At 56.4% G+C, this 10,900-nt stretch overlaps 1 protein-coding gene and 1 long non-coding RNA gene across 6 annotated transcripts; one reads left to right on the top strand and one right to left on the bottom strand.

Moving 5' to 3' along the window:
* Positions 1–525: 525 nt before the first annotated feature.
* On the top strand, positions 526–7,293 carry HOXA10 (homeobox A10). 3 transcript variants are annotated; one of them, XR_007150125.1, is made up of 2 exons: positions 526–2,805; positions 5,685–5,787. XR_007150125.1 is itself a non-coding variant. In XM_047848654.1 (2 exons), the coding sequence occupies exons 1-2, from the start codon at positions 3,519–3,521 to the stop codon at positions 5,957–5,959; spliced, it is 1,239 nt and encodes a 412-aa protein (XP_047704610.1). In that variant the 5' UTR covers positions 2,812–3,518; the 3' UTR covers positions 5,960–7,293. The 3 variants fall into 3 exon arrangements, 1 of the variants encoding a protein (XP_047704610.1); XR_007150126.1 differs by lacking the exon at positions 5,685–5,787 and adding an exon at positions 4,008–4,110; XM_047848654.1 differs by lacking the exon at positions 526–2,805 and adding an exon at positions 2,812–4,482 and having other exon boundaries at positions 5,685–7,293.
* LOC125160091 (uncharacterized) lies at positions 6,483–9,445 on the bottom strand. 3 transcript variants are annotated; one of them, XR_007150129.1, is made up of 3 exons: positions 8,141–9,436; positions 7,409–7,542; positions 6,483–7,046 (listed from the first exon to the last, which is right to left on the bottom strand). It is a non-coding gene; the product is annotated as an uncharacterized LOC125160091 (long non-coding RNA). The 3 variants fall into 3 exon arrangements; XR_007150127.1 differs by lacking the exon at positions 7,409–7,542 and having other exon boundaries at positions 8,141–9,445; XR_007150128.1 differs by lacking the exon at positions 8,141–9,436 and having other exon boundaries at positions 7,409–8,134.
* Positions 9,446–10,900: the final 1,455 nt, after the last annotated feature.

Genomic DNA, 10,900 nt, shown 5'->3' with positions numbered 1-10,900 from the left:
ATGGGTTAGAGGGAAGAGAGTGTCCAGAAGCCTACACATGCTGCAACTAAATCGCTTTTCTTAATCTCTCTCGGGAATGGAGAACCTTGGGAAAGCCCAGGCAATCGATAAACGGAATATTCTATTGAGAAAGTTAACACCTCAGTGTTACAGTCTGGGGAGTGCAGAGGCTCGGGGGCAGTCGGGGATGCTGGGAGCTCCAAGACCAGCTGAAAGGGCAGTAGCCTCTAACTTGAGTTTCTGCTGCGTGGATATCTTCTCATCCGAACCAGCGGCAGCAGGCCAGTCGGCGCCCCGGCGCGTCGGCAAGGCTGTCCATTCCGCTCGGCTTCAGGCCCGGCAAGCCCCGGTGGGGGTGGGGTGGCGGTCCTGGGCCAGAGAAGAACTCTCACATGGGCTTACACACTCTTCATCATCGTCATCCTTTTTTTTTTTTTTTAAGCAAGAAACTCAACATCCCGTTTGGTTTATTGCAAGGGGAGAAAAGACACTGGAGAAAAACATCCAGCTCTCCCAAAGGTCAGTGAAGACCCAAGTGCCAATGCCATGGTCTGAGAGGCTGCAGCAAGCCTTCCACCTCCTCTGAGTCGGCAGCCAAGGGGACCTTCATATAGCAGATGCAGCACCAAGCTGACTTTTGTAACCTTGGTTGGCACCTGCATGCTCTTGGATCTTATCCAGCCTAGAAGCCCATTTGGTCACCCTACCAGCCCTGACCAGACTAAGCCTGAACTGCCTAGGGCCGGGGCAACCGGCTTGTCTTACCAGTCAAACTGGCAGGGCTGCTGGATTCCGGAGGGTCCTGGAACATTCTGGAGGGCCCAAGGAGAAGACTGTGAGGAGTCTGTGAACTCCTTGAGAATGATGGGTCAAATTGTGGGAATGCCCAGATGTGCATTTTTCACAGGATAAGAATCAGAGCTTGCCCTTAGCTTTTCCAAAGGGGCCTTAACTTTCAAAGAGAAAGACGGGTTTAGATCATTGACTTTTCACTTTATTTTCTTAGCCTCTGCCATCTCAAGCATCCTCTCCCATGGCCACTGACCCTTTCCAATCTACAGCCTTGGGAAGTTGCTTTGTGCATTTAGTGGGGAGAGTAACCAAGTCCTGGCCCATTGGCCTGCTGGGACGCGTTCTTTTCAAGGAACCCTCTCCTGTTCTTGGGACCTACTTCACACTCTGCAGAGCTTTCTTGATTGGCATGAGCAGTGCTAAGAGGCAAAGCCCCTTCTCAAGCAGTCCTCAGTTTTGTGGCATTTCCCAGTAGCACTGCTGAGCGCCACAGTCCCAATGCGTTACACCCTCCTGGTGAGTGGGATAAGGACCAAGCCCGTCCAGAGAAGGGTCCTAGGTTTCCGAGCTCTGAAGCTTTCCATGTGGAAGTTTGTCGATCTCGTGGGCCTAGCCGATTAGAAATTGCCTTGGCCTTATTCGTGGGAAGGAGGTGGGCAGTGAAGGACAGCTCCTGATCTCTCCACACATACTTGATTCGGCTGCGGCTGCTACTTCGGCCTCAGGAGCTTGTGGACTGGAAAGAATTAGTTCTCAGACACTCTCCCCTTCTCTCCCCCTCTCTTTTCTCTCCCTCTGGCCTTCTCTCCTTCTGTGTCTCTCTGTCTTTCCCTATCCCCCTCCTCTGTACCCCCGATGCCCAGCCTGCGGATCCGGTCACCGCCAGGCGCAGGCCAGTTGGGTGGAAGCGGCTAGAGCGCAGCGCAAACTGTGGCGCGGCCGCCCGCGCTGCGGGCGGGCGGAGAGCAGCCACAACAGGCAGATTCCGCAACTGCTTGCATCTCAGAAGCCAGCCTCAGGGCTCTTCCGCCAGCTCTCCCGTGCACCCTCTCTGGGTCTTCTCAGGCTCGGCTTCCTTCTCGGTCTGGGTTCACACCGGGAGGAACAAGGCCAAGTGCCTGGCAAATCACCCGGGATGCAAGGGTCTTTCCCCGCTGCAGGCAGAGGCCTGAGCGGTCTGCTTCCTGGGATCCCGGCATTTAGCAGCCCCAGTCTAGGCCTCTGCAGGGGCTGGAGCTGGTGCGGCGGGCAGGCCTGGGGCATCCTGGAGAGCTGTAGCCCACCGGCAAGGGGCAAGGCAGAGACCTCCTGGACTCTACTGGATCCGGGCCGGAAAAGGTCGCATTTCCTGAGATATGCAAGAGGCCCACACAGGGGCTAGCGCCCTGGGACAGCAGTTTCCATTGACTGAGAGAGCGTTCCTACGGCCAGAGAAAAAGGAGGCCCCGGTGTCTGCTGAGCAAAGGGCCTGGCCTCCAAATGCTGCTATAACTGGGCCACGAGCCCAGCCCGGGCTTGCCGGGAACGGATTTCCTCACCGCGGGCCTCGTTAAAATGCGCACACCGCGGGAGTGAGGGCTGCCCCAGCCGCGGGTTTGGAGGGGAGGGGGGAAGAGGGGAGGGGACGAAGAGGCAGGAGTGTGGTGACACTGGTTCTAGTCATAACCTCCGAGAGCGTGCGAATGCCAAGGCTAAAGGGAGAGCTTGAGAATTGTACGGCAGAGGTGCTCATCCGCCGCCCCTTCTCCAAGTTTACCCCTCCAGGTCGTCGCCTCCAGTCAAACCCAAGACCCAGAAGAGCAATGTTTCTTTCACTTCCCTGAAACGGCGTTTAAGCTTGGAAGCTACCGGGGAAATGGGGCTATGGGGTGCCTGGACCTGGCTCTGACCTCGGAATAGGGGTAGGGGAGTCTTTCAGCCAAGGTTGCCAGTCGCTTCTACCATGCCCACCCCCCTTCTCGTTCCAGCTCTCACCAGGGTCCACCGACAGCAGCTTCAGAGAAAGCAAGCCAGGTGAGCATACCAGAGACAAAGATCCTAAATGGATCAACGACTGGCTGGGGAGAGTGTGGGGGTTGAGAAGCCAGGGCAATACATCTGGGGGGAAATTACGTATGGGAATCAAGAAAGAAGTGGCAATAGCCGGCTTCCAGTGCGCTCTGGATCTCGGACACTCTGAGGTTCTTTGTGGCCTTACGGCCAGGTCGGCCACTTGCAGGAGACAGTTCCAGGTCCGGAGCCGAATGGGAAGAGTCTGAGGCCCTACAATAGGCCCGCTTAGTGTTTAGAGTATATGGAGGGCTAGTGGCTAATTCCGAAATAAGAGTGGGGAGCACCCAAGGCGGGCCGGGGTGCGCACCATAAACACCCCACTTGTTAACTGCGCGGGGGCCCAAGGGCCCTTCAAACAGACCCCGCAGGAGGGCTCACGTCCGAGCGTGGGCGGGGCTAGCCCAGGAACCAGGCCCCCCACTAGCCACGTTGGGGCAGCCCCCACAGCTCCTGGCCTTTGGGCTGAGGTATTGGGTGTGCGTCTCCTGGCCCATCAATACAGATTACATATTTATATCAATTGTGGGCTCAGAGGGCGCCCTCGGAGAGCGGCCCCGCGCCTACGAAACCAAACTGGGAGTGGTCGCGCGGAAACTCTGGCTCAGGATTGGCTGCGGGCGCCCGCCGCGGTGCGGGGGGATTGCTAATCGTATTCAGCATGTTTTGCACAAGAAATGTCAGCCAGAAAGGGCTATCTGCTCCCTTCGCCAAATTATCCCACAACAATGTCATGCTCGGAGAGCCCCGCCGCGAACTCTTTTTTGGTCGACTCGCTCATCAGCTCCGGCAGAGGCGAGGCTGGCGGCGGTGGCAGCGGCGCCGGGGGCGGCGGTGGCGGCGGCTACTACGCCCACGGCGGGGTCTACCTGCCACCGGCGGCCGACCTGCCCTACGGGCTGCAGAGCTGCGGGCTCTTCCCGGCTCTGGGAGGCAAGCGCAATGAGGCGGCGTCGCCGGGCGGCGGCGGCGGCAGCGGGGGTCTGGGTCCTGGGGCGCACAGCTACGCGCCCGCGCCTATAGACCTGTGGCTAGACGCGCCCCGGTCGTGCCGGATGGAGCAGCCCGAGGGGCCGCCGCCGCCGCCACCGCCCCAGCAACAGCCACCGCCCCCGCCGCAACCACCCCAACCCCCGCCGCAGGCCACCTCGTGCTCTTTCGCGCAGAACATCAAAGAGGAGAGCTCCTACTGCCTCTACGACTCGGCGGACAAATGCCCCAAAGGCTCCACCGCCGCAGCCGAGCTGGCTCCCTTCCCGCGAGGCCCGCCGCCCGACGGCTGCGCCCTGAGCACCTCCAGCGGGGTGCCAGTGCCCGGCTACTTCCGCCTCTCCCAGGCCTATGGCACGGCCAAGGGTTACGGCAGCAGCGGCGGCGCACAGCAGCTCGGCGCCGGCCCGTTCCCCGCTCAGCCCCCCGGGCGCGGCTTCGACCCGCCACCCGCACTCGCCTCCGGCTCAGCGGATGCAGCCCGGAAAGAGCGAGCCCTCGATTCACCGCCGCCCCCCACGCTGACTTGCGGTGGCGGCGGCGGGGGCTCGCAGGGCGACGAGGAGGCGCACGCGTCGTCCTCGGCCGCGGAGGAGCTCTCCCCAGCCCCTTCCGAAAGCAGCAAAGCCTCGCCCGAGAAGGACTCCCTGGGTAAGCAGGGCGCGCTGAAGGGGCGCAGTCAGGCGGGCAGACAGGCAAGCCGACCCAGAGAAGGGAAAGAGCAGAGCGCCAGGAGTCCGCGCAGCAGCCGGCCGGCCTTGGCCCAAGCTGCAGGCAGGCTGACCTTGTGAACTTGCTTTTTAATATTTGGGCGTGGGGACGCAGTAAAAATTCATGTCCGACTTAGAGCCCCACACCAAGACGTCCTCCGCTCTGGCCTCAGCTCACCCCAATTGGGGCCGAGGACAGGGACAAGCAGCCCCCCTCTCGTGCATGCCCTTCTCCGTGGCCCGGAGCACCCTAAGCCGTGGTCTGGGCCCAGTCTGCGAGGCGCGGCCCACGCGGGGGGAGGGGGAGGGAGGAAAGTGGCTCGCCCGCAGATAGCGCGGATGTTTGTAAGGCATCCAAAATAAGCAGCCGCCAGCACCAATAAATAAGCCCATTAACCGGCGAAGTTCGAGTTTACGATCCCCCATGCTTTTTTCAAAGTTGCTGGAGGGGCGGGAATCCTCCTTGCGGGGAGAAGAAAAGGCAAATCCCGCCCGGACGCCGGGGCCCTGAGCTGAGAGTCCGAAAGGGACCATTTCACTTCCCCTGAAACTCGGAATCGCCCAGACTGCATGTCCCCGGCTCCTGGAAGGACGTGAGGGACGGCCCTTGACCCCGAATCAGTTTTTTTGTGCCTTCTCCAGGTCCCAACTGTGTCCTTGTCCCTCTCCTCATTGGGCCTTAGGCAATCAGGGGACTGGAGTGAGACACAAACGGCCCCCCTCCCTTCCTAGTAGGCACCCATGCCCCCTGCCTGGGGGCTGCAGGAAGTGCTTGTCTGCCTTGGGGCGAGAAGCAGAGAAAGGCGTTAAGTTCAAGCAGTACAGCTTGCCGTACAGCAGCAGGCTTTCGTTCTTTCGTTCTGGGAGCGCCTGGCAGCTTTGTGTTAAAACAGGTGTTTGGGGGAAAGTGGAGGGACATGTGAGCTGGGAGGGTAGGTGTAGATTGAAGGCCCTGTCCATTTTGCACATGCCTGTTGGAGGAATGCTCTTCTTGAGCAAGCTAAGGGGGGGGGGGTGACGGCCGCAAAACTCCGTGTGACTTAGGGCATCCCTCTCATGGCAGAGAAGTCCCAAATTCACCCCTGCGCACAGCCTAGCCTGGCCCCGATTTAACCTTCCCCTCTTTATTCTCTTGAATGCCAGGCAATTCCAAAGGCGAAAACGCAGCCAACTGGCTCACAGCAAAGAGCGGCAGGAAGAAGCGCTGCCCTTACACCAAGCACCAGACGCTGGAGCTGGAGAAGGAGTTTCTGTTCAACATGTACCTTACTCGAGAGCGGCGCCTAGAGATCAGCCGCAGCGTCCACCTCACGGACAGACAAGTTAAAATCTGGTTTCAGAACCGCAGGATGAAACTGAAGAAAATGAACCGAGAAAACCGGATCCGGGAGCTCACAGCCAATTTTAATTTTTCCTGATGAAGCTCCAGGCAACGCCGTTTTTTTTTTCCCCGCTGCCAGAGAGCCGTTCTCCTCCCTCTGTCTTCGGCCTCTGCCCAGGAACTCGCACCTGTGCCGGAGCCCCATTCCTCCCTCCCACACTCGCCATCTCGCTGGCCGTTACATCTGTGCAGGGCTGGTTTGTTCTGACTTTTTGTTTCTTTGTCTGTTTGCTTGGTGCTGGTTTACTTGTTTTCTGGGGGAAAAAGCCATATCGTGCTAAATTTCTAGAGAGAGAACTATTGTCCTGAAGTGTCGAGTGGTGACTGGGCTGGTTTGCTGTCTCGGGGTTCCTCTGCTGGAAATGGCTCCGGTCCTCCCGGTGGAGCTGGTTTCCTGCGGGGGCGGGCAAACCTAGCCGGAAGGCCGAGGTCCCATTGTAGGCGCTGAGGTGTCTGGCCTGAGGTCAATGGTGCAAGGAGCCGCCACCGGGCTCGCCTGCCTGGAGTGCTGGGCTGTGTTTAATCAGGGGACACAGGCCCCTGGGTTTCTTTTTTCTTTCTTTCTTTCTTCCTTGGCAAAGAGAAGGGCTTACAGGCATGGACATGCAGGCTGGCAAAAGGGCTTGACTTTGGCTGATTAAAAAATTGAGAGTAAGAAAGATTAATCTTTCCTTCCTCTGCAAGATATCCCAGCTTTAAAAGGAAAAAAAGAAAAAGAAAAAGAAAAAAAAAAAAAGAACGACCAGGAGAAGGAAACTTCTCTTCCAGTTTGTGTTAGTCTTGCATTGTGGGACTAAATTATTTCACTTACCTCTGAATTTCCATATCCTTCTGTCTGTAGATAAATAACCTAAGGTAGTTTTGTTTATGCGTGTGGATTTAGTGGGGTTTTTTTGTCATTAAGTAATTGTTACCACTGGTAACACACGACAAGCACACCGCAATTCTCCCTGTCTTGTGGAGAGTTTTCTTTCTCATTTTCTTTTTTCTTCTTCCTCTTTCTTTTTCCTTTCTAAAATTCATAGAACCCAAGGAGGGCTGGGGCAAGCGGAATAGACTAGAGAAGGGAGACTTTGTTTGGGTTTCCTTTATACTGTGAAGTTACATGCATAAAAGGGTCAAACCTGTAGGTGCAGAAAAAGAAAAATTATAAATACAAATCTGTATAAATGTCTATTATTATGAAAAATTGCCAATCTTGTTTTATGCAAATGCATTCTATCGTTATTATAAATGTTAGTTCTAGCTCTATTTACTTCTAATCTTAAATCAGAATAAATTAATATTGTAATGCTGCTGTGCGTGGAAAAAAGATGATGTTTATGTTCTTATAGAAGAATAAAAGCTGTGGAATGAAGCTTTTTAATTTTACCTCTTTTTTTGACTTCTTATCTTCACCTTCCACTTTATCCCGGCCACCACTTTTACAACAGGAGGACTAGCCCGCGCCCCCTGCAATTACTTTAGGCATCTATTTAAATATTACCTAGACGGTCGTAATTTGTCTGGGCCCTATAGCCCTGGTGCCGTAAGGTTTGTCGGCTTTTGTTCAGTTTTATGACTTGCTAGTATATCTGGATTGTGGCTGTCTTGGACCAGTGGTTTCAGTTGAGAGGGGAGCTGCATAGACAGAGGAAGCCAAACAGGATTTCTTTCGGGAGCCCCAGGGAGGCTCGCAGACGCCGGTTGTTTTGTGGGTCCCCTGGTCCCAGATGACCCCCAGCCTAAGAATCCGGGGAGCAGGCTGGGCCAAGAGCGCGTCACTAGCGTCCGCGGCAGCAGTTAGGTAGACTGCTGCTGGCTGCATGGCCCCCTCCCCCAGCATGGCCTCCCCCACCTGGTCGCCCTCCTCGGGGCCACGCGTTTCCTGCTCGCGGGAGGTGGGGGGGGGGGGCGCGACGGCAGGGGGAGGGGGCGCGGGAGCGCGCGCCCCGGCTGGCTGGCTGGCTGGCTGGCTGGGAGGGAGAGAGGGGGAGAGCGAGTGGCGGGGAGCGAGCCGCCGGAGGCCGAGACCAGACTGGGAGCCGGGCTGTGTGCCGACCCTGGCGCTTTCGAGTTGCTCGGGGCTGCCGCAGCTCGGCGCGTGCTCGCTGAGAAGCAAGATTTGGGAAACGAGCACGCACACTGCTCGCTCTCCTCTCTTCTCGCTTTCTCCTCTCCTTCCATTTTCCTCTCTCTCCTTTACCTTCCTTCCTTCCCTCTTCCAGGTTTACCTTACCGGGGCCGGTGGCTTCTCCCTCCGTGATGCCTTAGCTGTAGCGCCGCTCACACAGTGGCAGCGCAGGCGCAGGTTGGCAAGGGGGGGGGGGTCGGCCGGGCGCGATCGCAGGGTTCTCCCTTTGGCGGCGGCAGTGGCGGCGGCAGTGGCGGCGGCAGCGGCGGGCGAGGCAGCCCCGCGCGGGCAGCACCAGAACTGGTCGGTGATTTAGGTAGTTTCCTGTTGTTGGGATCCACCTTTCTCTCGACAGCACGACACTGCCTTCATTACTTCAGTTGAAATCGTCTCCAGGTACCTGTGCGCGCGGGGGCCGGGCCGGGCGGGGCATCCAGGCCCTGGTCGTGCCAGGCCTGCGGTGGCAACCTCGGCTTTTCCCCGTGCAGGAGCCGCGTCCCTGCCTCCTTCTCAGAGCTTTGTCAGGCTGCTGGCTTCACCTCCCACCCCGTGCCCACCTGGCCCCGAGCAGGTATGGTCAGGTTAGCTGCTTCTTGGCGGAGGCCGGGGGCGTGGTAGGAATTCTGGGCCCTGAGCCATTCAAGGTCAGGGGCGCACGCTTCCATCCTGGGCCTCCCCCCACTCCAGGCCTGTGCCTGGCCAGGGATCCTGCCATTCTCCTGCAAGGCTGGGATACTACCAGTCCCAATCCAGGGTAGAGATCAGGAAAGATCCCTTTGAGAGAGACTCAGGCCAAACTAGGAGGGACAGGGCGGAAAGGGGCTGGGATCCTGGCCTTGTCACTTACCCTTCTTTCTGTAAGCTGCCCGCGGCTCCCAGGAGTCGCCTTTGACTCTTCCTTTTCTTCCTCGCTTCCTTCCTCTTTGTGCTTTTTTGTTTTTTCCCTTCCTTTACTTCTTCCTTCTGTCTTCCCTTCCCTTTATTTTTCTTTCATCTTCAGTCTCTCTGTGCCTACTTTTCTATCTCTACCACCTCGCCCCCCTAACTCTAACTCCGGGAGGGACCCAGGGCTGGTTTGGGGAGAGTCTGGGGCTGGGGTCTTATTTTTCTCTGCGCGCTCAAGTTGTGGTCAGAATCTGCCAAGGAAGGGCTTGCGTGGGACAGCTGTCCAGGGCTGTGGATCTGGGCCTGGTGTGCTGCTGCACAGACAAGGCCTCGGTTATGATCACGACCGGATGGCGGCGGCCTTGCGTTCTTACTCTGCGGATTGGCAACCGCAGCCTAAGAGATCCGATTAGAGGGCATTGGCGGCGTTTTTGTGTGCCCACACCAAGGGCAAGGAGGCTCTCCCTACCCTAACTGGGCACCTGAGGCTGGGACCTGTGCTGAGGCCCAGCCAAGCTATGTGGAGCCTGGCTACGCAGGGAATTCCGCCTGGAAGCTTCCTCAAGTCTCCTGGGCCTGCAGGTCCCAGCTCAGGCTTTAGTCGCGGTAAGGGAACCCTGGTAGGGCAAAGATTGGTTGCTTGTTTGCCAGTAGCTTCTGTCAGGTTCAGAGTCTGTTAGATATGGCATCCTTGTGCAGAAAGGTGCTGGAGGCAGGGACCCTTCCAGCTCTAGTCTGTTTCAAACAATAGCAGAAAGAAATCCTAAATTCCAGAACCATTGTAATACAAACTTGAGCCCTTGTTCCAAGTTGTAGTCCACCATTGGAAGCCAGTTGAATCCTTACGGAACTGAAAACAACTTTCATACTTTCATCCCTCCCTGGCCCCCAAACACACACACACACACACACACACACACACACACACACACATACACACACCATCAGACTCATGCCCACCAACCTTTGATTCCCCACCCCACTCCAGCTGCAGGAGCTGTTTCCATTGCTCTGCCTGCGGTCCTGTTATCTGAAAGGCCGGCACACTGCTTTCCCCTCAACTCCTCTGTGCTATTTTCTGGACCAGAGTATTGGATTTGTTTTGGAGGCCAAGGTTTTAGAACTCTCAGGCGAAAAGAGATGGTTTGTAATTATACCCATTTATTATTTTTTTATACACACATAGTCCCTTTCATTTCCAAAATAAAAGCTGACTCAAAAGCCTGAATATTTTCTCCCCAAATCTCTGGGCTGAAAGGGGATAACGTTAGGGGTTTTTGTTTTGTTTTTTTGTTTTTGTTTTTTTGTTTTTGTAATTTTTCTCGCCGTCTAGGCACAAGTAAGTACTGATGAACACTCAGCGCCTGCTGATTATGTAGTAACTGTCCTATTCTGGGGGCCAAAGCCATTTAAAGGAAGAGCCTTTTTGTTTAAAAAAATATACTAGTAATAATTTGTGTCTTCTCTGGGCACAAAAAGTCGAAAACCAACAAGGCGAGTCCAGCCTTTTCGCAGACAATTACAATTAGGAGCGAGGTTTCCTCTAGGGTTAATATTTCTTAATGAAAATCTTCATGAAAATCTCAGAGGCACCGCGAACTGCCCGATATTTGGGACACACCGGGCCGCGGTGGGGGTGGGGATAACGCGGAGGAATTTACAGGGAAAGGAAAATATTAGGGGGGAGGAGGCTGAGGCGACCAGGACCAGCCACGTCGGAGTTCACTGTGTTGGCCACTTCCCTCTTCCGGCGCGAGCGGATAAAGGGGCACCCAGTTGGTCTCCGCCTGGCGTCTCAGCCTCGCCCCGAGGCAGAGCCTGGCATTTGAGGGTCCCCGTTAGGGACAGGGATGTACAGGGTTTGGGGGAGGATTACTGGAACTGTTGGGGAGAATGAAGGCAGAAAAGGGGATGGAAGCGCCCTCGCCGCTTGCCCTCGCCGCCAGGGAAGTGGGTTAATGAGAAACACACTCTTGCAGG

This window comes from Prionailurus viverrinus, chromosome A2 (assembly GCF_022837055.1).
Source record: "Prionailurus viverrinus isolate Anna chromosome A2, UM_Priviv_1.0, whole genome shotgun sequence".
NCBI classification, from domain to species: Eukaryota; Metazoa; Chordata; class Mammalia; order Carnivora; family Felidae; genus Prionailurus; species Prionailurus viverrinus.
The sequence above is the reverse complement of the archived record's forward strand: the minus strand, read 5'-3'. Positions and strand labels throughout refer to the sequence as shown.